Here is a 26,769-nt window from a genome sequence, read left to right as displayed (position 1 = left end):
CACCAGAGCAAAATTAGGCAAATTCCGATGAAGTTAGGTTCATGCCGGAAAATAAATCGATCCAGCTATGAAATCTTGGTGGTGTGCCATGAGTTCTTGGTTTGGTCGAACTGGCGTGCGATATGATGCATCGAATAAGTTAAAAATCCTGGCAGATTTCGACTTTTCAGCCGAAAATACGTCGGAAGCCCCTGCCTCTGGGTCTTGAGAAAAATTTGCGAGGAAAGATGAACTGGGAAAATTAAGGGGGTGGAAAACGTGTTCAGCTATTTACGAAGAAAGGAGGGAAAAAAGAAGAAGAAAACGTTGATACAGAACTCGATCTCTGTATCAATACATCTCTCGTAGCTGAGTTATGTTTTCATCTCGTCAAATTTGATTTTTTTTTTTTGTCGCAAATGATTCTTCAGCCACATGCGCACTGCACAGTGGCTATCGTTGCTCCTATGGCTTAAGTTAAAATCTGCAAAGATTTTTTTACGTAGTCGATGGGATAAATTCGCAAAATACGTTCGGCCACTCCCAAAAACCGGGACGAATCATCTTAAATCCCTAATTATGAACTGATAAACGACCGTGACCGACTTTCCGACTTTAAATTGGACTTTTTCTGCAAAACGGAGCTATGCACATAATGACGTGAGCCCTATTATGCATATATTCTTATGGGTCTCAAGGTTCATGTTTCAATGCACGTAGTTCCGTTTGTCAGAAATACGTCCAATTTTGACTTGTGATCATCTTAGGGTTTCGTATCGACAGTGAAATTCCCAAACCACATATTTCGCGCGATAGGGTTGCGTTCATGCAAACTCCAAAATTTAATTTAACGGTGGAAGAGTATTCAATGTCACTCCAAAAACACCTTCGTGATTTTTCTCCTCGAAACCGAAGGAAAATCAGGTTTTAACTCGCTACCATGTACACGGTAATAATTCCCTTGACCTCGAACATCGTTCATGAGCGCTGAGAGGACTTTCCACGATATTTATGAAATGGACTGCATTTTGCAATTTGGAACTATAAATTCTGGTCCGGTGTAAAAACAACGTATGTGCCATTAGTTTCCCTATGCACATAAGTGTTTTTTCAGTTGAGCCGGAATTTATAGGTCCAAATTGCAAAATTCAATCCAAATAGTTCTCTTTAATGGAGATAATCATGCGAAAAGGAACGAGAGACAGAATGAAAGAACGCGTGTGCTTGTTAGTCGACGGCCGTAAGATTGAACGAGAATTATAGAGCACCAGTGACGTCGACGAGGACACGGAGATTGGCGGGATCAGGGACAGGACTCTTCAACTCATGAGCCTTGGTCACAACGCTGTTGTCACATGCCCACGGCTCATGAGTTAGCCCAGTTCCATTTGCTTTAATCTCAATTCCCACTTTTCCATTTTGCTAAAAGAAATCACGCCCATGTTTACATTGTCTCTACGAAGCTTTTACGAGCACACCCCATCTTTCCCACCCATCTCTAGTTCTACGTTCAATACGTCCAAATTTAAGATTTAGTAGCGTACCTAAAACTATTTAACTTTGAGAACTTTTGAGACACTCTTTAGATTAATGTTAATGACAAGACGAGGGAGTAAATAGGTCAATTTCAAAGTCCCTAGGCAACAGCGGATCCCTCGGTGAATGCATGCTTCCTGTTCGCTGACGAGCGCGTTGCAGGCCCACGGCGAGCAGTGAGCCTGTCGCTGCCGACCAAATCACCAGATTTGCGCGATTTTGGCTGAAAAGTCTAATTTCGTGATGGAGACTGGCCTTTTAAAATTCGCGCTGATTCAAATCCACCCTTAGATATTTTGTGAAATTCCTTGATTTCGAATGGGGGAAAAATATTTATATCTAGAGACGATGCATCACGGAAATCGGAGTTTTTTGGGCTGTGATTTTTGGTTTTGCGACAGCCGTCGATGAATCTTCTGAGTGGTGACATCGTGATTATGATATTCAGGATTGCTCACAGTGCAGTTGTGTGATTGACAATTTTGGTGCGATTCCTCGGTTAAAGTTTGTTTTGATGCGCGATAATCGTCAATTTTGCCAGACGCTGATCTGTATCATGAGTTTTTTTTTTTAAAAATATCGAAGGTGCATTAATTCATTTCTTTGATGTGCTATGTATAGTCAAGATGATACAAAGGAATATGTTTGGAGTTATTTGCGTTTAATAATTGAAAATTTTCATTAGTAAATTTTGACGGATCTTACAATTACCTGAATGCTTTCGTGCCATGCGTCATTATCATTTTCTTTGATGTGCAGTTATATTGTTACCAAAGAAGCGCAAATGTCGGTGATCTTGTCTTCTCCCTTTGACCTTACTCTTTAAGGCTCAATTATCCCCGTTGATGTTGTGGTGTGAATACGGTCGCTACGTTTCTCTGAGAAACGAGACTCTCTTTATTTAAGCTGCATTTTAAACATTGCAAAGAATAGAAACTCCCCTCGAAGGGATTGTATCTCTCATAGTGACAGCTACAAAAATTACTGACTTATGAAATTCTATTCAGTGCGACTTACTCGGATAATGTTTCGATTTAGATATCTGAAGTGCTCTCCTCGAACATTCTGCGGGAGAGATCGTTCTGTTCTCGATTATTCTGATCTGATTGATTCCTTATCTGAACACAATGCGCAATTTTTAGGAGAAACCTGCCTTTTATGAAGGGTAAGTGCTCATTTCATTTTTCCCTCATTTTTTATTCAAAATTCAATTCGTAAGCTGACTCATAACAACAATGAAATTTGAGAAATGTAAAATGTGCTAGACTCGGGAAAAATACGCCTTAAGGTGTAGCAGAAAAAAATGAGATAACTTTACCACAGCTTAGAGGGGTTAACCCTGCATCATTCGGCGAGAGGAAAACAGTGAAATTCCATGAACTGACTATTTCAGTAGTTCAACATGCGAGGGCGAAAAATTGGATATTCGAAAAACAACGCTGTTTTCTCATTTGAGAAATTCAGTTTAGAGCTCTTAACGCGAGGTCAATATTTTGAAATAAGGCTTGGAACCTCGAGTCAAGATTTTTCAAAAGAAACGGGAAGAGCTCAGCATCGAAAACTGAAAATAGATATGCTTGACACCAAGCTTGTTCTCTCACTGTTTTGAACTTTGAGTCTCTTTCTAAAGGAATCTGCATCGAAAATTAGCGTTTAAACACTTTCATTCAAAAATTGTTTAGGAATGAAAATTAGGTAGATAACCTCGATTTTAACTGAAAAATGATTCACAAATATTTGAAAACAAAACAACGATTCGTGTATTTATAAGCATAATTACAAATGTACAATGTATACAAAGAATATCATATTTACTGACGCGAGTTAGAAAAAATACTATTTGACTATATAAATATCATTAGTTTACATAGATTTAATTTCAATGGGAGGCTGATATTGCTATAATTCGATTCTGGGAGGTCGAATTTAAGGAAGAAGGAATGATACGAAGAAATTAAATTATTAGTACTATACTGACAATTTTTAATTCTCGTTTCAAAACGAGACAGTCAAATTTTCCAAATAGCTCATTATTTAGAATGGAACAAGTTCGCAGTTCATGTTGTTATCAGCCGCATCTTCAAAATGTTTTTGCCTTTTGAACTTGATGTTCAAGGAAATCTAGATTTTTTTGGTAGAGATATTGTAATATATACGCTACATCATGAAACAAGTATATTTTTTTCTTCGTTTTTACATAAATGCAAATCAATTTTGATTGAGTTTAATATTGAGGAAGGAGGCTGGTCAATTTTTCAATCCATAGTTTCACTCATAAAACGCAGCGTAGTCATGACACTCTTACGGTCGCTCAACGATTTCATAATTTCAAACCAATAATGGTTGAAATTTTTATATTGTATTCACAAATAAACAGTAAATATTTCCCTATTTCAGTATTTACCACATAGAAATCCATCAATTTGATGTAAAACGCTATTTGCTTGTCCTGCTCAATATCGTGGTATTGACGCACAAGTCTCAAATCTACTGAATTTCGTTTCAGTAAGAGTATCAACGAATTGGCAATTTTACAGGGAATATTTACAGTACAGGAACAGTGAAAAAAGAGCGAGTGCGGTAGACAAGCTGGATGTTGCTGCTGCTGAGGGGTTCTTGTAGCCTGGAGACGGCACTTCTGAAGCAGTCGTCAGTATCAGAGAGGCCTTAGGTCGCAGGAAAAACTCAGCGGTGTTCACATTCTCACTGTGGTTCAAACGCATAAATATTACAAAAGTTAAACAGTAGAAGGAGGAGTAGAAGGTAAAAACTGCATGGACGGAACTTGGGACTTCTTGGTGGAGGGAGATAGAAGGGCATCTGAATCATGGGGGTCCAGGGGGCACAAAGGACATCCCTGTAAGTAAGGTTTATGGGACTACCCTACGCGGTACAAAATTTTGCAGCAGCGTCCGCACCTCGAGAATTTTGGTAGCTTGAGCCGAAATTCGGCAGAATTGCCGAAAGTTCGGCACATTCTACCGAGGATTTGAAATCAATCTTTCCAATCCACTTTTGCGATGTATTTTAACTTTAAATTTTATAATTCTTTAAGCATGTAATGCCGGCAATTTTCCTCATTATCTTTTTAGCGTTCAGAATTTTCAAAGAAACAAAAGAAAAAACACGTTTCAACATGGCCATTGATACTTTCGACCACTCCTCGACAGAAAATTCATGAACGCAGTTTTGTCAGCTGGTGCAGTGACTGGTGCGATATATCGATCTATTTGCGATATAAAAACTTATGGAAAATGACCATAAACAGAGTGTTCGCAACGCCCACCTTAATAATCGACTCTTTACCACAGTCTCAAATGGGGAAATATCGATAATCGATCATTCACGCCCCGCCACTAAGCTGGTGCTTATTTGCGTTTAACGCACATTTTTTTGAGTGACAATGTAATTAATAATTGAAAGGGTAACTTACCCGGGCATATGACGACTGTTGATACTGCCCGTGTGAACTTTCATTTTTTCTGGTAAATCACTCATAAAAGCGGACAGGTCAATCGGCGCAGTCTCACTCCCCAAATTGATCACTATCACATAAGTGTCAGTACCATTCAGGTGCCTGAAAGAAAAAAATGAGAAATTGAAAAATCTGATCTTTCAAAGCTAACATGTTGAAAGTTGTTAAACCCACCCGTTTTAGACAGTAAGTTGAAAATGTATAACCGAAGTACGTTACAATGGAGATGTTGCGTGTGTGAGGAATTTGCGATTTGACTGTTGATTCTCATGCATGTAAAAGTTCGCGAGAAACACGATGGTGCCACTGGATTTCTCTGAAATCAACTTCCAAGCTCAAAAAAAGCTCTCAAGTTGAGGCCAAAATGGAGGGGATAGCCCACGCTGTCCTGGAAGTCCACGTCTACATCAAAACAAACTCTCCATGCAAAGATAGGGAGCAAATACATTGACATGGTTGCCGTGTTTTCAATTTTAGAGTCGAAATAAAGTGGCAACCTTGCTAATATATTTGCTCCCTATCTTTGCATGGAGAGTTAGTCTTGATGTAAAGGTAGACTCTCAGGGTAGCGTGGGACATCCCCTCCATTTTGGCCTCAATTTGAGGTTTTTTTGAGCTTGGGAGTTGATTTCAGAGAAAACCAGTGGCACCATCGTGTTTCTCGCGAAATTTTACATGCATAAGAATCAGCGGTCAAATCGCAAATTCCTCACACGTGCAACATCTCCATTCAGCACAAAGCTGAAAATCTTAATACATAGAGGGAAAAAGCTCATTCGAGCACAATTTTCCATCAAAGAGACATGCTGTTTGGTGCAGCACTAGTTACGATCATCCAGGAAGGCAACTGCAGACGAGACGCATTTCAAGTCTAATTGGACCCATCGGGGGGGGGGGGGGGATTGTGCTCAAATGAGCTTTTTCCCTCTGTATTGAAATTTTCAGCTAGCCTCATGCTGAATTGTAACGCACGTTGGCTACGTTACCAACTTACTGCCTGAACGCGACCTTGGCGTCTACCGCAATCAGTTCAACACCAAACGATTTAGGTGCAAAATCGTGCTTTCTCCTTACATTTTAATTGGATTTTACGACTATTTTCATCGGAAAATGTAGGACGTGTGCCATTGGGTGTATCTGAAATGAATCATAATTACATGAAAGTTTGGTTTAATGTTCTTTTCTGAACATACAAAAGTGATGATATCATTTACGCGAAAGAAAATAGGTATCTATGAAAAACCCACCCGCCCTCTGTTTGGCTCATTTTAAGCTCCTTGTCCTCGGGTGATTTTCATTTTTCAATATGAATTTTTATTTTATTTTATTTGTGTTATTTTTTTAAAATTAAGTTGCCCTCTATTCATTGGCATTGTGCCTCTGCATCAATTAGCTTTCGAAATCTTTATCAGAATTGTATCCTAGCAGTCGTATATTTTTGTCTTGTAACAGGTAATAACGGTAACGAACCTCGAGGGTGACAGAGGGCGCGTTCTTACCTTGCAAAAGAGAAAACCCATTTTGAGAGGACATGAGTCTCTAGGCTACCATACATCATCGTGTCGGTTTTTCTGAGGTCCATCAAACGTTTGTAAACTTTGTAATGGCTGTTGCCTTCCGAGTGTATCTGTGCTTTCAAATTCAAGCGCCAGTAATTTGAGTTAATCGGTAACCATGTTTTCAAACTGGCAGAAAATCCTGAAAAGATAAATAACGAGTAAGTAACCAAGCCAGGGCCGGATTTACCTACTTGCCGCCCATGAGCCGCCTATTTTTGCCGCCCCCTTCTCATTCGTGTTTAAACATCAATAAATACCATCAAGTAAATGGAGGGGAAGGGGTGCATAAGACGCGTTTACTCGTGTTGGACACATTTTTTGTGAAAGCCCTGTCAACACTCCTAGCAAAAGTTCACAGAACTTTACGCGAAAGTTAAGTTTCGTAAAACTATTTCAGTGTGGACAAGGCCTTCCATTTGTAAGAAATGAACGAGAAAGTCATGTTTGGCGCAATGCGTGAAGTATTCCAACAGTCTTGTAGGCGCTGTGCGTTTCACGCCGACCGCTTCTGAACACACTGTGTTTGACGCAATGCGTGAAGTATTCATGCAGTCTTGTAGGCGCTATGCATTTAACGTCGACCGCTGCTGACCGCACTGCGTTTGACGCAATGCGTGATATATTCATGCAGTCTTATATAGGTAGGTGCTAATACGTCTTACATGCCGACCGCTGCGCTGAGGGCTTCTCCTTTTCATCTCAAGTCCTAGTCAGCATTTCTCTCTGCGCCGCGCCGCATCATGCTAAATTGCGAGTTTGGTTTCTCTCTTAACTCGACTAATTTAAGGTGCTGTCTCTTGTAACACCGAAAAACGACAAAATTAGAAAGAACTTTACTCTCAGGAAATGAGAGAATGTGTCGCCTTTTCTCGTTGTACATGTTTTTTCTGAATCCAATGATTTTTTATACTTACATTTAAAACAATTTCAAAATTTGCCGCCATGGGCCGCAGCTCATGTGGCCACCCCCTAAATCCGGCTTTGAACCGAGCAGTATATTAAAGTGCTACGTGAGATAATCTGTCGGTGCATGCTAAGTTAACGATACACGTAACAGGATAAAACTGAAACCCTCGGCCTTGTTTGGTTTACACCCTTTCATATTTTCATTAATGCCTTTGGAATATCAATGACTAAATGCAAAAAATGCGTGACCTATTTTATAACTATTCACTCACATTAATGAAATATATCGAAAAACAGGAAGTAAAGCGAAAAAGTTAGACTAATATTTACTCCACTGCTGTCATCCTCTTGAAATAAGAGGGCGTACGAGATTCTACAAATTGCAAAAACAAATTTCGATTTACGATTTGATGCATTCAGTATACCACCAGGTCTCGATGTTACTTACATGTTAATTCAGATTAGTTTGTGCTTTGTTTCACACCCTTTCCAAAACAAAGGTCAGTGCTCATATAAGTGGAGAATTCGCTTTAAAAGTCCTATGATTTTCTTTTAATGTACTCTTTAGCAGCACTAAACTGATAGTACGATATGGCTTTTTGATCGTGAGAAATAAGTAGGGCATATAAGATTAATTTAGGAAAAAGTAAATTTGATTCAAAATTTTAGATTTTAATATCAGTGTGCATAGTATTTTAAGTTGCTAGCTGCAAAAAAATAAAATATACATACAAAAAAAGAGTGGGAAAAATTTTTAGGATTAAGTTCTCGGAGAAGATTTCATAGAGACAATCACGAGTCAATGACACATTCCTTCGTCCTATCTAATAGCCTGTACCTCTAACTGTTTTTAACGTCGAACACACATACAAAACTACGGTTTGCAAAATCATACTTGAATAAGATCATGCTGCGAGTATTATATACGATACTTCCGAACAGTCTAGATCCTTATCGAAATTGAAAATTCCAAAGCATCCTTGCATGATTTGATATTCTTAGTATGATGTAAATAACACGAAACGATTTTGAGTTTGACGCTATCAATGGACTCGGGCATATTTAAGAAAGAATATGATACCTGCTCGTTCCAACCAAGGAATTTTTTCCCCCATTAAAATAAAGAGGAGACAAAAGATATCACTTAGAATACATTGAATTGAAAAAATTGGGGGCCAGGGCCAGATTTAGGGGGTGGCCACATGGGCCGCGGCCCATGGCAGCTTTAGGGGGCGACAAATTTTGCAATTTTTTTGTATGCAATTAGTTGCAATTTTTAAATATGAAAAAAATCGGATTCAGAAAAGAAATTACAAACGAGAAAAGGCGACAAAATCTCTCATTTACTGAGAGTATGTCGTCTTTTGGTGATACAAGATATAGCACCTTTAATTAGTTCAGTTAAGAGAGAAACCAAACACGCAATTTGACCCGGAGCGGCGCAGCGCAGAGAGCAGACGAAGACTTGAGATGACCCTCGATGCGGCGGTTGGCATGTATAACACATATTAGCGCCTACAGGACTGCATGCATACTTCACGCATTGCATCAAATACGGTGCGGTCAGCGTGAAACGCATAGCGCCTACAAGGCTGCATGAATACTTCACGCATTGCGTCAAACACAGTGCGGTCAGCAGCGGTCGGCGTGAGACGCATAGCGCCTACAAGACTGTAGGAATACTTCAAGCATCGCGCCAAACACAGTGCTGTCAGCGCGACGCGGCGGCGGAAATCAAAATTATGAAACGGCATTTATGTTTGTTCTTCCATAATTTTTTTGTTCATTTCTTATAAATGGAAGGCCTTGACCACACAGAGATAGGTTTACGGAACTTAAGTTTCGCGCAAGGTTCCTTGGACTTTTGCTATTAGTGTTTACAAGGTTTTCGCAAAAAATGTGTCCGACACGAGTAAACGCGTCTTATGCACGTCTCCCTCTCCGGCACATCTACTTCATGGTTTTCATTGATGTTTCAAACCGAATGATAGGGGGCGGCAAAATACAGGCAGCCCATGGGCGGCAAGTAAGAATCCAGCCCTGTTAGGAACAGCAAAGCGTCATGACTGTTATGGTCAAAGAAAATAAAGGAATAGAACAAATGGATACACAAAAGCAGAGCCCTGCTTGAAATAGTTTAAGCCCTCTATTTCTCTAATTTGTTTGTGAAAAGTAATGATACATGCATAAGAGCCACTTTCACGGCACTTTCTTGCGCTCTGCGACGCCTTACCGCCACAATGCTGGTGCCCTGTCCTCCCACAGCCAGCATTGAATGATTCAGTGTTACAAAGAAATACTCAAATATTTTGATTAAAGGACAGAACATTTCGTCGATATCTCAATAATGTGCGTATTTTTTTACATCATTCTCCCGTTATTTCCGAAACTTGTCTCTGGGGAGTTTAGTGCTTCTGTTTCTGAGCGACCCTTGTTTGATCGTCGGGAGCCTATGGAATCAGTGGCCTTGAATGTGTGCAAAGAAATAGTCGGAATATCAGCGCAATCATTATTTTACACGGTCCAATTGAAGTCAGGTCCTTTCAATAAACACTTCATTCGACAGCTCCACGAGGCCTCAATTCAGACTATTTTAATATCTCATCAAAGCAAACTGAACGAGGTTGTCACCAATGGTCACATAAAAAATATGATTTTCATTCTTGAGGACATTGATGAGTTGCTAAGTCTCATATTTGACACTATTGCGAACGTAAACCCTTCAGGATCTAACCAGGTCAGAAAAACAAGACTTGAGAACGATGAGAAGCAGTTGGCGGAAGCTCTACCCCTTTACTGCGTTATGCTCAATGACTGTCTCATGCGATCCAGGGAGAGGAGTTGTGATAATCAGGTCAACATTACCACCGAGGAACTCAAGGACGGCTCATTTCTATCGGACCATGTGTTTAACACAACCCGAGGATTCTCCGGCAACAAAGTTTGGAATGCCAAAAATTACCTCGTCTTCATGTTGAAGAGTACTGAGCAAAATTACGTCGACCGACGGCTCGAAACCCAACTGCCGCATCACGAGTGGGCTAAGGAGACCGTCAATACTCCTTCCCGAGTGGATGTGACGGATGGTCTGATGTTTTGCTTTAAATTGTTTTGGAGATTTTTCAAAAGTCAAAGAGCAGTGATTTGCCATCCTGAGGGCTGCGAAAAATACGACCCATTTTTGGAAAACCTTATTTCAAACAGAGGGGAAGCTAAGGAGACTTTTTTTGACTTTTCTTGGTCTAATATGCATGGAAAATCTATAAGAGTAGGTGGAGGTATAGCTACGGTCTTAAGCAACGGCTCTCGGAACCTCGGCTATCCTTACCTTTACAAATTGATTTTGGAGGTAAATTTTTTAAACCATGTTATTGATATCTTCATCGATTCTGTGAACAGCACCCTAGACGTAGACTTTATTGACTCCTCAGAGTATAACAAGATTTCATGTTATTCGTCTGATGATGTCTTGAAACTTGACGTAGATATAAAAAATGTTGAAACTGGAATTAATTCTGATGGGGTTGATTACTCTCAATTAGACATTTCTGTTAGTATTGATACCGGGGCTGTGTGTTTAGTCGTCCCACATAGCGGTTTTATGTCTCAGGGTCTCGTAATTTTCAAGTGCTTCTCACCATGGGCTTGGGTATTCATTCTGATTACAGCCGTCCTATTCATATCGAGTCAGTTAATTTTCCAGTACATTCAATGCAAAGTATTTCATCGTTTCTACTCAGAAGCGGAGCTCGATCACTACAAAAGCACATCATCGATTTTGACCATTTATGGGTACTTCATCTGTGGTAGACCGCCATCTTTACTTCTAGGGCATCTCTTCACGGGTAAAGTTCTGTTCTTCATCTTCAGTTTCTCTGCACTCATAATCTCTACAGTTTACTTGAGTGGCGTGACGACACTCCTTAGTGAGAGAGTCCCGGGTACAGAAATTGACTCTTTACAGATGTTGGAGGAGTCCGAGATTTTCATTCAAACTGACAGCGCGCTTTTCAACGTAGAGACAATTCGAAATGCCTTCGACCGACAAAACTTATCGGAGGCACTAAAGGCGAAGGTGGTCAACACTCTGGACTTTTATACTGGAATGGTGTTGGACGAAGTGACGGATGTCGCGGATCTTATTCCTAATTATTTTGAAGCATATACAAATCGATCTCTGACAATTAAAAATGCCAGCGATAGCAGGTTAGAAAAGGTGGAGGATAATATACGCTCAATAGCTACAACGGATGCCTTTGTTGTGCACGTGCCTACCTTTTCTACCCTAAGAGAAAGTGTATTCATGCAACACATGTTGATGAAGGAAGAATTCGAGTACCACCTCGTTGAAGAGTGCCTGATGACGTATCCATTCCTGATTTCATTTGAGAAAAATTCATTTCTCTTCGATAAACTGAACCATTTAATCGCTCGGTATTTAGAGAGTGGACTCGCTAGGAGATTCCTTGAAAAAAACCAGGTTTTAAAGAATGTAAGGTTTGAAATTTCACGTTTGACGACAGATGGTGGAATGCCGCGTCCGTATAATTTGAATGATTTACAATCAGCATTCATCAGTCTCTTCTTTGGATTATTTTTGAGTATCCTGGCATTCATTGGTGAACTTTCCATCGATTATTTTTAAGGTACAACAGTGTTTAAATTTTTAAGATGTTTCAGAAAAGGCCCTCTTAAAAAATTCGTATTGTTCGTGCAATTGTTTAAGCACCTAATATAAATATAGTAGTAATAAAAAATATAGTAAATATGCTAAAAAAAACTATAGTTAACAACTATAGTAATACAAAAAATGTAGTAAATATAGTAAAATAAATATTAAAATACAGTAAGGGAATAAAAAAACAGAAATAAAGATAAAAAAATCATTCTCTCCAGTGTTTGGAACACTGCATTCCCTGCACAAGAGCATATATTTCCGTATTATAGATTTGCCTCTGGACATAAAACCTTGTAACTACCCCATTGTTACATTATTTAGGTTTGTGTCACGGCTCTCAGAGTTAAATTCATTTACGTCTGATACATTTCAACATTTCATTAGAAACTGTTGGTCAGTTTCCCTTTCAAAATAAAAAATGAGCGGTGGTTTATAACCGCACAATCTGAGGCACGCATGTTTCGATATATCGTACACAACTAAAATAGATATCTAAATGTCACAAACAAAATACTGCAACTTTCTGCCTCCCTTAATTTAAAAATCTGAATTTTTATATTTGCACCCATCTTTCATATTCATTGTAAAGACATTAATAGCCTAAGTTGCTGAATGCCTCTGAATAAAACTAACTAAATACTAGGGGGTCTGCCCCCTGGCCGCTACGCGCCTCGGAGGGCCGCTTCGCGGCCAGCGAAATCGCCGAAATCGCCCGTTGGCGGTCAATGAGCAAATAATTTTGATTGAATAACAAAACGATGTTTCAAAGAAAAATTTTCCGCCAAACAATATGCGCAATGACTTTCTCCTTACTCCGAATTTTGATTCCTTTTTCGAAAGTCGACATTGACACGGCCACATATAGCTGTGTATGACTAAGCAAAGGCCTCTGACAGTAAAGACCCACTCTATTTAAACTCTGACCTTTGAACTCCCCTTCCTCACTTCTGCCCATCGACCGTATTACTCCCCTTCCTCACCCCTAGGATCGAGCGTCATAAAAATGATTTTATTAGAATAGAAAGGATTTACAGTTCATTATACTCAGTTAGTTAGCTGTTATTGGTAGATAGTCGGGGAATTTGTCACAGTTACACACTAAGTTTAGTTTGCCATAAATATTGAATTAAAGGTGATAAAAGGACAAACTATGCATTTGTATTATGTAAACCTAGAAGCCTGTGAATATGTAATTTAAGTTACAAATACACTATCTACTCAGAAAAGTATTTTCGGTACTTTTTTTCTCTAGGGCTCGCTTGTACCCGACAGTATACGTTTACAGTGATGCCATGCAATTATAAGTAAAGTGGTTACAGTTAGAAACTAATGGAGATAGCTTTTGTCGTAAATGACTTAATTGACATTAAAGACACCGTGATAACTATCGGTGTGCAAGAAAGATCTTGTAAACTTTGCAGAGTTTGGGAACTGAACTTTTCTCATGGAATTATTGAGGTGCCTGATTGCAATTCACGTCTGTTCTGATCTAATTGCGATGGGTATTTAAAAAGAGAGAAAAATTGCGAGCAGCTCAAACTGAGCCAGACAGAAAAAAAGGCAACACGAGGTCATAGTGCAACTGCCGAACTTTTTTATCATTAGTGCAATCACCTCTCAGAAAATGATCAATTAAAGTCGGCAGACAAGTACGTTGACGTCTTAAAAAAACGAAAAATTGATGAAAATGCAATCAGTGGCGTTTCAAAGCTCCTCTACACATTGAGAATAACCTAGTGCCTGGCTGTCTCTGATTACCATTTTTTGAACTTTACAGTTTTTTCCGAAATTTTTTGTGACAGAATGTTCAATTATTTACATATCATAATCAAGTATTCAACATTTCAAATTTAATGAAACGTGCGACGCTTGTCCAAAGCAAGTGATGCCGAAACTTAAGTGTTGAGAAATAAAAAACCCGCCCAATATTTTAAGTGATTAAATGGATGGACAGCAAACAATTTCTGTGACACCTGTAACATCTTTCCCGGTCATCTTAATCAGGTAATAATGCTCATCGGTGGATGAAGTATTTGTGTCACATTGTTTTTATTCTGACTAGTTAAAATTACTTTGCAGAGTATCGACCCAAACAACTCTTTAACATATGAGATTGGTTTTTTCAATTCTCTGCTTTTGCAATATTGTAAAAATTTCAAGGTGTAATGTATCGTCTTAAAAATTGTAATATGAAAAGGCATTTGGAAGTTGCGATGTGCTAAGATGCGCGTTTATAGACTTAGATTTTTGGAGCGGTATTTTTCAAAAGTACGCTTTATGTATACTCAGCGGTGAAATGGAAGGCTATAGCAGATTTTAATGCAAGACAAATTTACTCAAATTATAGAACATTGCTCAGTTCGAAATAATGGATACAATATATAATATTAATCATTGGCGTGGCGTGAATGATCGATTATCGATATTTCCCCATTTGAAGCTATAGTAAAAAAGCGATTATCAAGGTGTTCGCTGCGAACATCCCATTTATCGATTCATTTACATAGGTTTAAATGGTAGATCAATCGATATATCGCAAAACACGCCACGCCACTGATGTTAATTAAGCAGAGAAATGACGTGTGAGCCTGTGAATGATTTATGATCAGTAAACTTGTTCAACAGAGAGCAAGGATTAAGTCTTCCTTGACTACCTCAGAGACTTTTCCAGAGGATTTTCCTCTCATCGGTAAATGTTATTCACTATGGGAGAGAATTACTTTAGGAGAAAGTAAGCTGTGCAAATCTAAAATAATAAAAAAACTAGGGGCGTCAAAACAAGTTAACAAAGCGAACTATGAAATGCACTATCTGTCAGGAGCAAAAAGGAAATAGCGTGGGTGCCTTCAAGTTTTTAGATATGCAACATTAGCGAGTAAAAAGCAGTTACAGTTGCGATCAGGCGTTGTATGTCGTAAAACTTTCAATTTGTGTAATCTTTATTCCCGTTTGTGACTCCATGAGGGGGGGATTGTCTTGACTCTCAGTATAAAGGGACTCTAGATGCAGTATGAAAGAATCCAGTGGGGACAAAACTAACCTGCATTTAAGGAGGTGTCCCATTGGAAGGGTGTCCTCTCTGGGTCGCGGGTGTAGAGGCCGTACTTCTCGGGGCCGAGGTCACAAGCCTGCGGGTCAACTCCCTCGTCAAACCTGACATTGGTGTCTTCCATGCCTATCTCGTCGCCGTAGTAGGTGATACCCGAACCGGGAAGAAGCAGGCCCATCATGTTCAGTCCATCTACCAAGTCGGTCCCGTACCGCGACGCCAGACGATGGTTGTCGTGATTGCTGATCTGTCCTCGTTACACAAAAATTCAATTAAATAGGAGAAAAATTAATGTTAGTGCTTACTAGATTATTTACTTCATTCGTGACCAAGTCAGGCGAAATTTGCTTTAAGCTGAACGAAAAATGGGTTAAAACGGCATCATTTGGCCGAAGAAATTTCAAAAATGAACTTCCTGCGGAGGCAATTTAGATTTTGAAGACGAGGACCAAGGAACAGAGAAAAACGCCGTTAAAAGCTGTTGATGCTGTTGCCAGTGATGTTGAGATGTTAAAATCACCAACGAATAATCAGATCCCTGGTAAAAATTTGCGATAGGAGCTGCGTTTCAAAATACCATAGGAATTCTTATAGTCGGCTAAAGAAGGCAATAGAAAATCATATAGCTGGCTGTAGAAAGCGGAACAAATCATATAGCCGGGCTATACGAAGCGATAAAAAAAGTATACAGCCGAGCTATAGCTCCTATCGCCGGGTTTTACACTTTATCGCCATCGGCTATAAAAGGCTATAATAAATTGTGTAGAAATTCGTGCGCTTTGGAAATCATTAAGTTTTATAACGGAACCGCCATAATATTTACAAAACACACATTATATTTTCCTTTAATTCATATTTTTTTTCATCAATTAAAATGAGAATATTCCATACGGGATGTGCAAACATTTTAAAATCATGGGTTGAAAAACGCTGACTCCACGAGATTATATAATGGAGCCTAACATAGAGCGGAGCGGCGTGCTGCCAGAGTTAAGCGCGCATTAGCGCCTACAAACCTAACAAGGATACTTCACGCATTGCGCAATGCTTGAAGTATCCCTGTTAGGTTTGTAGGCGGTAATGCGCTTTTCGCGCTGGCTGCCCGCCCGCCGCGCCGCAGCGTGCCACGGCGCTTGAGGCAACTATTTCACACCAGAGGTATTGCACAGTATCATACGAAATTGAAGGCGCTCCATCATATTAGGAATGGTAGGCATCCTTCAAAAGTACGGAACTTTCCGCGCAAAATAAATCAAGATACTACGGCCCAGAAATAGAGCGGTAGTCCAAAAACTCACTAAGTCCTAGCATCCGTAATTAGTAACATTTAGCATACACTTTATCGCCTGGCTGTTGCTTAATCGCCATCTGCTATAAAAGGCTGTAAGAAATTGTGCATCCGGCTATAGAGGCTATTGAAAATCTTACAGCCGGCTTTAGGTCTATGGTATTTTGGAACACAGATTCTACTGTCAATTTTTACCAGGGATCACTGATAGGTTCTTTAATCGTTCGAGGGTCAATTTATGACGTAATAAATGTAAATAACTGAGTATCTCACCACCCAATTTGCCCAACCTCCCTCGGGCATGTTCCTCATCCAAGCTTGAATCACTTTTTGATATTCTTTGGCTGGAGACATACCGTCGATTACTGTGATGAACAAGAAATTAAAAGGCATGTGCGCTCCTGGTTTGTCTCCAAATTTGTAATACTGCATTGTTTTATCCAGGCTTGTGTATGCCTCCGTTAACATGACTCTGGAAAAAACAAAAAAACAATGAATCAAATTATGTTCCTCTGTGAATCAATTTGGAGACGAAATATAATGTTTAAGAAATAAATCTTCGTCAAAGCTTTACTAAAAATTTCCATTGGGAATGCCTGTTTGATCATGAATTTATTTTTGCAGGCACAATCTCCTTTATCCACCTGATAAAGTGATCGGTTTGGAAGCGGAAATCCAAGAATCGTGTGCTGAAATTGGGTCAATGTAATCAAGGCTACGACACAGATGAAGCAGGATCTAGAGGGAAGGTAATACTTCAATCTCAAAGCATGTTCAATTGCAAGGAAGTGCCATCTAATATTGTTTTCGAATTCTATACATACGTTTTAAGCTTGTTTTTAAAAGAAGCATCTTAAAATGAATGGATGGGTGTACTATCCGCGTTCCGGGCCAAAAGTTCCGGGCGTAGCAGTCGGAACAGTCGAAGCTACGGTTCCAGCACCCGGAACTTTCGGCCTCTGAGCCGGAAACGGACGGTATGTCCATATAGCCTGTAACTTTTTTTCCAGTGTAATGTTCTTCGGGCATTTTTCCTTAGCACGACTGATTTGGTGGACGTATCAAGATTTGTGGCATAAATCTAAGGTCTAAGAGCTCTGGTACCTTGTCTGACCGTCTTTTCTTGTATAACCGTCGAGAATTTCCCTGAAAGTTGTAATCATTCTGTACGTCTGCGGCTGGTCCATGGTGGCTGAGTGGTTGTAGGACCAGTAGTCCTCGGGGTCTAGGTTCGAATTCAGCAATTCCTCATCCGCCCAGTTCGGGTCTTCGTACATGTACGTCACAGCATCCATACGAAAGCCATCCACGCCTCGATCCAACCAAAATTTTAACGTTGACTGCGACGAGAAAAAGAACGAAAGTAAAATCCATGAGTAAAATGTTGACGAAAAAATAAAATAACTTATACTGCCTACCAATAAAAATGCTGAAATTTCAAAACAAAGAGGAAAAAATTTGGAGGAATAATTCTTCTTACAGGCTGATTCACATAGTCTCATCATGTTCATGATCGTTTTAAGCGCTCAGCCGGTAGATAGCACCTTTGGATTTCAACCTGTTTATAGAATAAATTCTAGTATATTAGAAATACGTTCAAATGGCGCACCGGCTCAATAACAAGATGGCAGATATTTAGAATAGATTTATCTGTTATACATTTATTTAATGCTTCTGATATCAAAGAGTGGAGGTCGATAATTGTTTTTCCAGGGCCGGATTAAGGGGGTGGCCATATGGGTCGCGGCCCATGGCGGCAAATCTAAGGGGCGGCAAAAATTTGCAATTTTTTAAAGTGTAGATAATTAGGTATAAAAAAAAAAAAAAAAAAAAAAAAAAAAAAAAAAATCGGATTTATGAAAACAAAACTACACACGAGAAAAGGAGACAAAATCTCTCGTTTCCTGAGAGTATAGTAATTTCTAATTTTGTCGTCTCTTAGTGATATAAGAGACAGCACCCTCAATAAGTCGAGTTACGAGAGAAATCAAACACGCAATTTGGCCTAGAACGGCGCGACTTAGAGAGAAATGATAAAGAGGACTTGAGATGAAAAGGAGAAGCCCTCGGTGCGGCGATCGGCATGTAACACATATTAGCGCCTACAAGAATGTATGAATACTTCACGCATTGCGCCAAACACAGTGCGGTCAGCGTGAAACGCATAGCGCCTACAAGACTGCGTGAATGCTTCACGCATTGCCGTCCAACACGGTGCGGTCTGCGCGGCGCGGCGGCGGAAGTTAAAATCATTGAACCACATTTATGTTTGTTCTTTCATAATTTTTTCGTTCATTTCTAATGAATGGAAGGCCTTGTCTACACAGAGATAGGTTTACGGTACTTACTATTCACGCAAAGTTTCGTGAACTTTTGCTAGTAGTATGTTGACAGGGCTTTCCCAAAAAATGTGTTCAACACGAGTAAATGCGTCTTATGCACCCCTCTCCCGCTGGCACGTTTATTTGAGGGTTTTTCTCGAGTTTCAAAACGAATGAGAAGGGGGCGGAAAAATATAGGCGGCCCATGGGCGGCAAGTAGCTGTGAATCCGGCCCTGCGTTTTTCTATAATTTATTAGTTTAACGGTAGTGTAATATTCTTAAAATTGATACTTGATATTTTGGCGAGGCGAGTCTTTTCACTGAACATGGGTCATCTTCTTCGGGGAACTTAAAAACGCGCCTGCATATAGAAAACAGCTGAGGCTGAGCGTTTCTGTAATACGAACGTATTAGACCTTTCCCGCTTGTTTTAAATTCAAAGTAAATGTTAAATGATCATAAATCCAGTACTTAATCAAAGAGGCAGTGAGTGTTAGTATTCATTCTCAGTGTACATCTAAAGTGTCAATCATTTATCGTGCAAGAGAACTTAGATATTATTTGGTAACTTATACTGTACGCTCTAGTCATTGAAGCTTGACATAAATCGGAAGTCGATCCTATTTCTTGGGTGCCGATAAGAAAAGCTTGGCATAAATCGAACGTCCATTTTATTTCTTGGGTGCCGATAAGAATACCCACAGTTTTCTTTTATCCTGCATTTGGTTCTCAATCTACAGGCGAATGTGAAGGTCGAAAATATCCGAATGTGTAAGAAAAAATAATAAACTCAGTTCTTGCTTACGATCATTTCTCTAACTAGCTCTTTACAGTTGTAATTCAAATCTGGCTGTTTAGTATGGAACTGATGATAGAAATATTGCTGTCTCTCTTCATTCCAAGTCCACGCAGATCCGGCAAACTGACTCCGCTAATGAAAAATGAAATAAGAAAAGGAAAATCATCAGCACAGATTGAACATCTTAAAATCACATCAGTACACAAATTCCTAAAAAATAATTTCATCAGCAGTTAAGCTTCTGATGGGGGAAACGTGTGTTTAAAATTAGTGGAAATCACTGGCTATTGATGGCTCACTTGACTCAGTTGCAGCTTTTTTTTTTTTTTTTTTTTTTTTTTTTTTTTTTTTTTTTTTTTTTTTAGATGAATTGCTCACCAATCTGATGTTTCTTATTCCCGTTTAATCTTAATAAATTTCGGGATGCGTGACAAAATTCAATATTGATGCTCTTTGCGGGAAAAAAAAACCCAGTAGTAGGTCAAAAGCATCTCCGTCTGCATACATTCTCCACAAGAAATATAGTGGCGTATTAGCATACATCATGTATGCTAAGTCACGTATGATACATGACTTAAAGGACTGGCTACTAGCTTTTCTGAGGTGCATATGAAGCCAGCCAGTCTCATGTCCATTATAGCAGGGTATTTCCTATAAAACTACTGAATTTCTTGTAGAACGTGTGCGACCAGACAGTCGGGGACTGACCAACAGGGTTTTTTTTCGTGTTAAAAAAAGGAACATAAAAAAAAAAAAAAAAAAAAAAAAAAAAACACCAAAAATGATAGTAAAAAAAAGAAAAATTAATGTAAAAAAAATCGGCTCTAAGCCGTTCAACTCACTCACCCAATTATTTGGGGGCAAGCGCTGACCATTGACGACTTTGCCATCTTTCCAAACGTAGAAATTTGTATAAGGTTCCTCCCTGGCGACAGACTTTCGAAACCACAAGTGGCGGTCACTAGTGTGGTTTGGAACAAAATCAAGCAACAGCTTTATTCCTGCAACAACGATTCAAGCTGATCGTCAGTATTAAAGCACATCACCAATAATAAGGGACAGCGGTTTTGCAAGTCCTCGTAAAAGACATTAGAAGAGGAGGAGTTTTTAGTTTTTACATTCGTCAGTGGAGAAAAATTAATAATATATCACCATAATAATACCAATAATATATCATGATCATAATTTATCACCAGACAATTACTGTATCGACTTACAATTTTAAAGATTCGGGCGACACAAATATAATTAAATTTTCAATTCCAAATAGCCTCTTTCTTCCCTGAATCAACGGTAACAGACCAGAATTACATCATACTTAAAAGTGGACACGCCGCAGACATACCTCCTCTGTGAAGAGCATCTTTCAAGTATTCTAGGTCTTCGACGGTTCCGAAATCAGGATCGATTCTGGTGTAGTTCGAGATGTCGTAGCCGAAATCCACGAGTGGTGATTCAAAGATTGGGTTGAGCCATACAGCTGTTATTCCGATATCTTTCAGATACCAAACCTTTTCTGCGACACCTAAAAGAAAAAAACAAAATGCGTGCTGTTCATTACTGGATTGAGTTTTCAATGTTGAGGTTTCAATGTTTCAATTTTGAAATTAAGGCAAATTGAACTCCTGCTTTTGAATTCGAAAAAAACTAACCTTTTTTTTTTTTTTTTTTTTGCAATTCAAACAAGGATTTCTTATTAACATCGACGGAACAACTTTTTTTTTTAATTTTTTTTTGGGGGGGGGGGGGGGCTACTGATATTGCTTCGGATTTGAATGATCTTATAAACTATACTTTATTGCATGGTGCGTATTTTTTCTTGTGGTTTAAAGAAACGGTGGTTATTTATCTAAAGGTTTTATTCCAAACAAAAAAATATTCCAAATAGTATGCTATCGATTCAATGTGTGTAATCGTCTTAAAGTATTTAAAATTGTACACGAACGGATAATCTTGACAAACATTTTCGAGAGCAGGAAACCAGAATTTCCATGCATTTCCAATAGATACGCCTTTACGTCTATGAGACAAATCCTTCTCAAATAAGTCAACTGTATTTACCTAATTATGATATGTGACGCAGCAGGCCAAAATTTGCTGTAAGTGGGAAACTCAAATTGTTCAGGACAGCGACAAAACTGATTTTGGGTTGAAAATATAGATTCAGTTTTCGATTAAAAACATTTTTTAAAACTTTCTTGAATAATCTAGTGAAAGCTTACAAAAATTTACATTATGAATGATGTTATGATAATATTTTTTCTGAAACGAGTCGTTTCTCTAAGTGTGGCAACAACGCCAGCAAACTTTAATAGAAGTTTTCTGAACAAAGTTTCTCGAATTCCTCGTATTTCGTCCTTGAATTTTGAATTGCTATCATAGTATCAATTTTTAGAATTTAGACATGCTCTTCGCGGCAAAGGATAGAGAATCAACCCCTACAAAGCTGTGAGAGTTATCTCACCCTCTTTTACCTTAAGGGGGCACATTTTGCCATGCTGCGTCACATATTCTGATGGCCTCATTTCTCTCACCATAGGTACCCTTATAGAGGTCTCGGGAAGGGGATGGGGATAATCTATCAATGCATTACGCAATTAAGTTTCATGACACATATCATTAAGATTTAAGGGCGTTCTGTAAAAGTCCCTGCATTATTAAACCTGCAAGGCATAAGCGTAGTTTCAAAGACGAGTTTTCGCTTGCGTCTGGAAGGAATGCTATAACGGTTAAATAGCTTTTCTGTAGATTTTCAAGGTTTCACGTTGAGCCTTTTTCTACCACAGTATGGGGTTTGGATACGTATCTCGCCACTTGTTAGAAAGACTGCCCACCGCAATTGAGTTCCAATGCCTCGGGACAAGCTAAGTGAGCCATCTCTAAATTAAAGGTACTCATTGACAACAACCAATTGGCGCACCTTCGATGATGAAAAATTCAAAATTCTGTCTTGTTCCTGTGCTTGACGAGATAAACCTTTCAAAATGAGTCTCCCAACATCTCCTCAAGAAGTTGTTTATTCATGGGGCCACCGTAAGAGTTATCTACAAAACTTCCCCTTCCCCCCACGAGTGTCAAGTGTTACACAATCACGCTACTGAGAACAAAAAATCGCTCGAAAACACGCGAAAATCCATGTGAGCTAATATACATTCCAGGGAGCATCTACGATTGGAGGCACTTGAACTCGTTCATGTATTACGTCTTTGATATCACTAACAGTTGCTCAAGTGGTGGAATAATATCTTCATCAATATCGACGCATCCTTGTCACGTTGAATATCTCGAAGGGGCTGAATAATTAAAAATGTATTTACTAGTATTATTCTAGATTTTTTAAAATATTATCAGTAACTCAAAAGCCCTGTGAATAACAAACAGTGATTACTACATCTCCACGCGATTCGTTGGCGAGGGTCCACCATTTGCATACCTCTCCAGAATGAAATAATAGACAATCACTGAGAATGATTGATGGTATATTTACATACATAATACATTAAATATATACGCATATTACATATAGGTCATTGAATCTTCTTCGGGAAAAAACCCCGAATGAAATTAAGCTCAATTAAAAACAGGATTTCCATGTCAGGACCTAAATTGCACCTTCCTTCTCAATAGAAATTGAATTAAATTCTATATATTTCATCATTCATTACTATTCTATTTAGGTACTATCATTGGAGAGAAATTACCCTGGACGAAGAAAATTAAACAGGACATTTAAAAAAAAGTCACCCTTTATTCATGCCGTAAATGCAAAAATTCCGAGTATAATATGATTAAAAATAAGGAAGTAAATAAAAAAGTGATTTATTGTTCGAAAAGTGCATGGGTTGAATCTTAAAAAAATGTGCTAATATTTTTCTCAGGAAATGCTGGTGCTAAAAAAATCAAAGTTGCCCTGACATTAAAATAAAAATACTATCAACTTTCGAGCGGGTCATACTTTTCGAATGACATGTTTGAAATATTTGAAGATTTCTTGGGGGGGGGGGGAGAGGGAACGAAGGAAAAAATTTAGGACAGGGTGCTTTAACATTAGATTTGTCCTCTCCGCGAAAAAATACAAGAATGTGATGTGCCGCTAAAAGTGGACTTGGTTAGAAATGGACTACATTTCGCAATCAGGAACTACAATTTGTGACTCAGTTTAGAAACAACGTTACTACAATTAATTTCCCTATGTACATAAGTGTCTTTACAGATGAGCCAGATTTTGAAGTTCATTTTTGCAAAATGTCGTCTAAATGTGGAGAATATGTAAAGAAAATATTAGCCTCCTCGGTAATCCAAGAGCCAATAAATTTAAAAAATCATCATAGCTCCTCCAGAAGCTAATGTCGTCAGTTGTTTTTTACAGTGAAAAAATTGTTTAATGGCAGGAGACAGGCTGCCAAAGAAGGTCATTTATTCGGTCCTTACTGGGAGAAGGCGCAGAGGGCGCCCAATGAGAGGTTGGAGGGGGATGGGATTTAAGCAGAAAAGTTAAGGTGCTCATTGTCCGAAGGGTTGTTCTTCGAGTGGGGCGAGTGGAGGTTAGGTGTCGTAGAGCGCTAGGGAGTGCTATAAAGAGACTTATACATTTAGTAAAGTAGGTACAAAAAGTAGTTAGTAGCAGTACCTAGTTTAGTACAAAAGTTTTGGAGTGAAATAAAGAGAAAAAGTTAAGTTACGTCAAATCCACCCTCGTATACACTAATTTAAATGCACGATTAAGATGAATGTTACCTCGAAAAGTTTGAAAGGTGAAATGTCAAGATAGCTTTTGAACTTTCTCTTGCCCGAGACTAATTACTTCAAATAATTTCTTTGGCACCCTCATCAGCCAAAAATTAAAGTAAGCCCTATTAATAAACATGAGGCAAATTTTCACTCGTTGTTTCATACATGCCTGTAAAATCAGGAATGTGTTATCAGTGGTATTTTAAAGTTAGATAATACTCTTACGCGAGACATTGGCTTGTCAATTCGACGAGAATCATCGTGATCATTGACCTATTCAACAAATTACCGGACTTAAAATGATGTGTTAAGGCATTTTAAGGAGCAGCTGGTCCTTAAAGATACTACCATTTCCACACTTTGAAAATAGGACTCAAAATGCAGAGCTTCATTTCCACCAAAAATATCAAAATTGATGAGGGATCCGAGATATTTTTAACTCGATGGGCATTATACCTATAAGTCCAGAGGTAACCTTTTTGTCTTCAATTCAGGATGTGAGGAAACAGCACAGGAGAAAGTTCCTGATAGACCAATATACTTTTAGATCATCAATGAGCAATGTTCATCTTTGTTATGATGCAAAAACAATAAAAATTCATCAGCTCAAAACCAATATAAAAACTGAATAGCTTAAGATCTAATGCACGGTATAAAAGCCGGGAAAGGCTTTAAATGAACCAGTAGAAGAGGTGAAGATTCAAGCATTCTGATACACGTTTCCTAACCTGTCGTTGCTAATTTTTTGAACAACACAAGGCGGGAAACCCACCTAAACCGTTGCAGTGAGTTCAGCGTGTGGTTGATATTGATTTTGAATTGTGGCTGAAGATGCAACATCCGATGTCAAAAATCTTCCCAACCTTTGTAAGATGCGCCTTTGAAATGTGTTTCTACACAAATCTGCGCTACTCTTAATGAAAAATTGCCCTAAGACCTTCATTGAATAAGGGGAATAGTGATATCATTGTTTGAATTTCTCGGGAAAACTCATCGAAAAAAAATTGCACACATAATAAACACGCGTCAGCCCAGCGTCTACGCCAACGCGTAGCACAATCTTGGATGCGTTGAGCTTTTGATTACACAAAATTTAACGCTATCATAATAACTTTCTCATAAACTCGGTATCATAAACTCGGTACTATCACATAGTAGGAATGGATTATGAAAAATTACTCAAAAATTCTGATTTTTTGGCAAGCGTCGCGCAAAAATCGCCTCAGAAAAGCGAATTTTTGACAGAATGAACTCAACTATAGACAGGGTAATTCAAAAGTCACGCACCACACCAATAGCCATAACGTTAGTTCTGATTATGATATCGATTTGCTGTTTATGGCGTTTTTCTTCTTGTTGAGGGGGAAACTTTCTTAAATACATTCCAGTTTTGATCCCCTCGGGGAAGGGGGGCGGGGGGCGACTCAAAAATGTCAATTGGCCACCCCCCCCCCCCCATGGCCAGTGGTGCGGGAATTTTTAATAACCCTGTAGCTACTTAGAGGGGTAACAAATTGAGTTACATATTTCTACAATTCGTATTTCAAGATCTTTGATAGTCTTCCAGAAGCAGGTCAACCCTCAATTTTGTTGGGATGGACCTCACGGTTGTCTTTGGTAGGAATTTGAGAGTCATGCTTGCAGTTAAATACACATGGTGAAAAAATAATAAAACAAAGGAGAAAAGTACGCTTCAAAAACACGTGAACGCCCATGCACTCATAAAAACGACACAATATCGTATCTGTTCTTATAAGCTAATATTGTGAGCAGCGGAACGTATTGCAAAGCTTTTTGGGGCTGTACTGAACAGCATAAACGGTCATCCTTGTGGAAACTAATTACAAAATTGGAAAGTAGATATGAAAGTGGATGAGCAAAATTTCTCACCTCGTAAATCGCCAATGCCGTCAGCGTTGCTGTCCTTGAAAGATCGCGGGTATATTTGATAGAAGACTCCTTTTTGCCACCAGTCCAAAGGCGGATATTTTAATGCGAAAACTTCACTAAAATCCAACACGTACCCAAAAATGGCCAAAAACAATGTGAACTTGTGCATTTTGTAATAGAGATCGATTATGAAATAATTTAAAACTATCATTAGGGGTGCAGATCTATTTACGTATGCCGAAGAGGGCGCATACACTAAATATTAGGGTTAATGAGCAGCGACCACATCAAAATCGATTAGCACTTTGTGAATGATGCGGTTCGCAAACCGCAAAGGTAAATACTTAAGCCGTTTCACAGTTCATAGAAAATGGGCAACAACAGTAGGCCATGTAGGTTTTACTTGCTCCCCCTATGATCTCCTTCCGATTTATGAATGTACATAAGTATGCTAGTACATAGTGCAAGGAGACATATGGAAGGTACTTGACCGTAAGATCAGTAGGAGCTTTTGTACTGCGGGTACTCAATACTTGAGCCACCACTCAAGAGAGAAT

The 26,769-nt window shown here is 38.9% G+C and overlaps 1 protein-coding gene across 1 annotated transcript; it reads right to left on the bottom strand.

Annotated features, from left to right (window-relative positions):
- Positions 1 to 3,251: 3,251 nt before the first annotated feature.
- Positions 3,252 to 26,701, bottom strand: LOC109037423 (maltase 2). Its single transcript, XM_019052085.2, has 10 exons — positions 26,213 to 26,701; positions 20,937 to 21,116; positions 20,438 to 20,592; positions 19,598 to 19,723; positions 17,575 to 17,810; positions 16,744 to 16,942; positions 15,174 to 15,429; positions 6,490 to 6,688; positions 4,949 to 5,092; positions 3,252 to 4,221 (listed from the first exon to the last, which is right to left on the bottom strand). Exons 1-10 carry the CDS (start codon positions 26,421 to 26,423, stop codon positions 4,047 to 4,049), a joined length of 1,881 nt encoding a protein of 626 aa, XP_018907630.2. The 5' UTR covers positions 26,424 to 26,701; the 3' UTR covers positions 3,252 to 4,046.
- Positions 26,702 to 26,769: the final 68 nt, after the last annotated feature.

The sequence above is a fragment of the Bemisia tabaci genome, chromosome 5 (genome assembly GCF_918797505.1).
Source record: "Bemisia tabaci chromosome 5, PGI_BMITA_v3".
NCBI classification, from domain to species: Eukaryota; Metazoa; Arthropoda; class Insecta; order Hemiptera; family Aleyrodidae; genus Bemisia; species Bemisia tabaci.
The sequence above is the reverse complement of the archived record's forward strand: the minus strand, read 5'-3'. Positions and strand labels throughout refer to the sequence as shown.

Bases quoted from the DNA above. Each gene is read 5' to 3' on its own strand.
- LOC109037423 (XM_019052085.2), bottom strand. From the start codon at position 26,423: ATGATAGTTTTAAATTATTTCATAATCGATCTCTATTACAAAATGCAC. The intron at 17,811-19,597 runs GTAAGCAAGAAC...TTCTCGTCGCAG, and splicing joins AGCTAGTTAGAGAAATGATC to TCAACGTTAAAATTTTGGTT. The intron at 4,222-4,948 runs GTAAGTTACCCT...TTTGAACCACAG, and splicing joins AACAGTCGTCATATGCCCGG to TGAGAATGTGAACACCGCTG.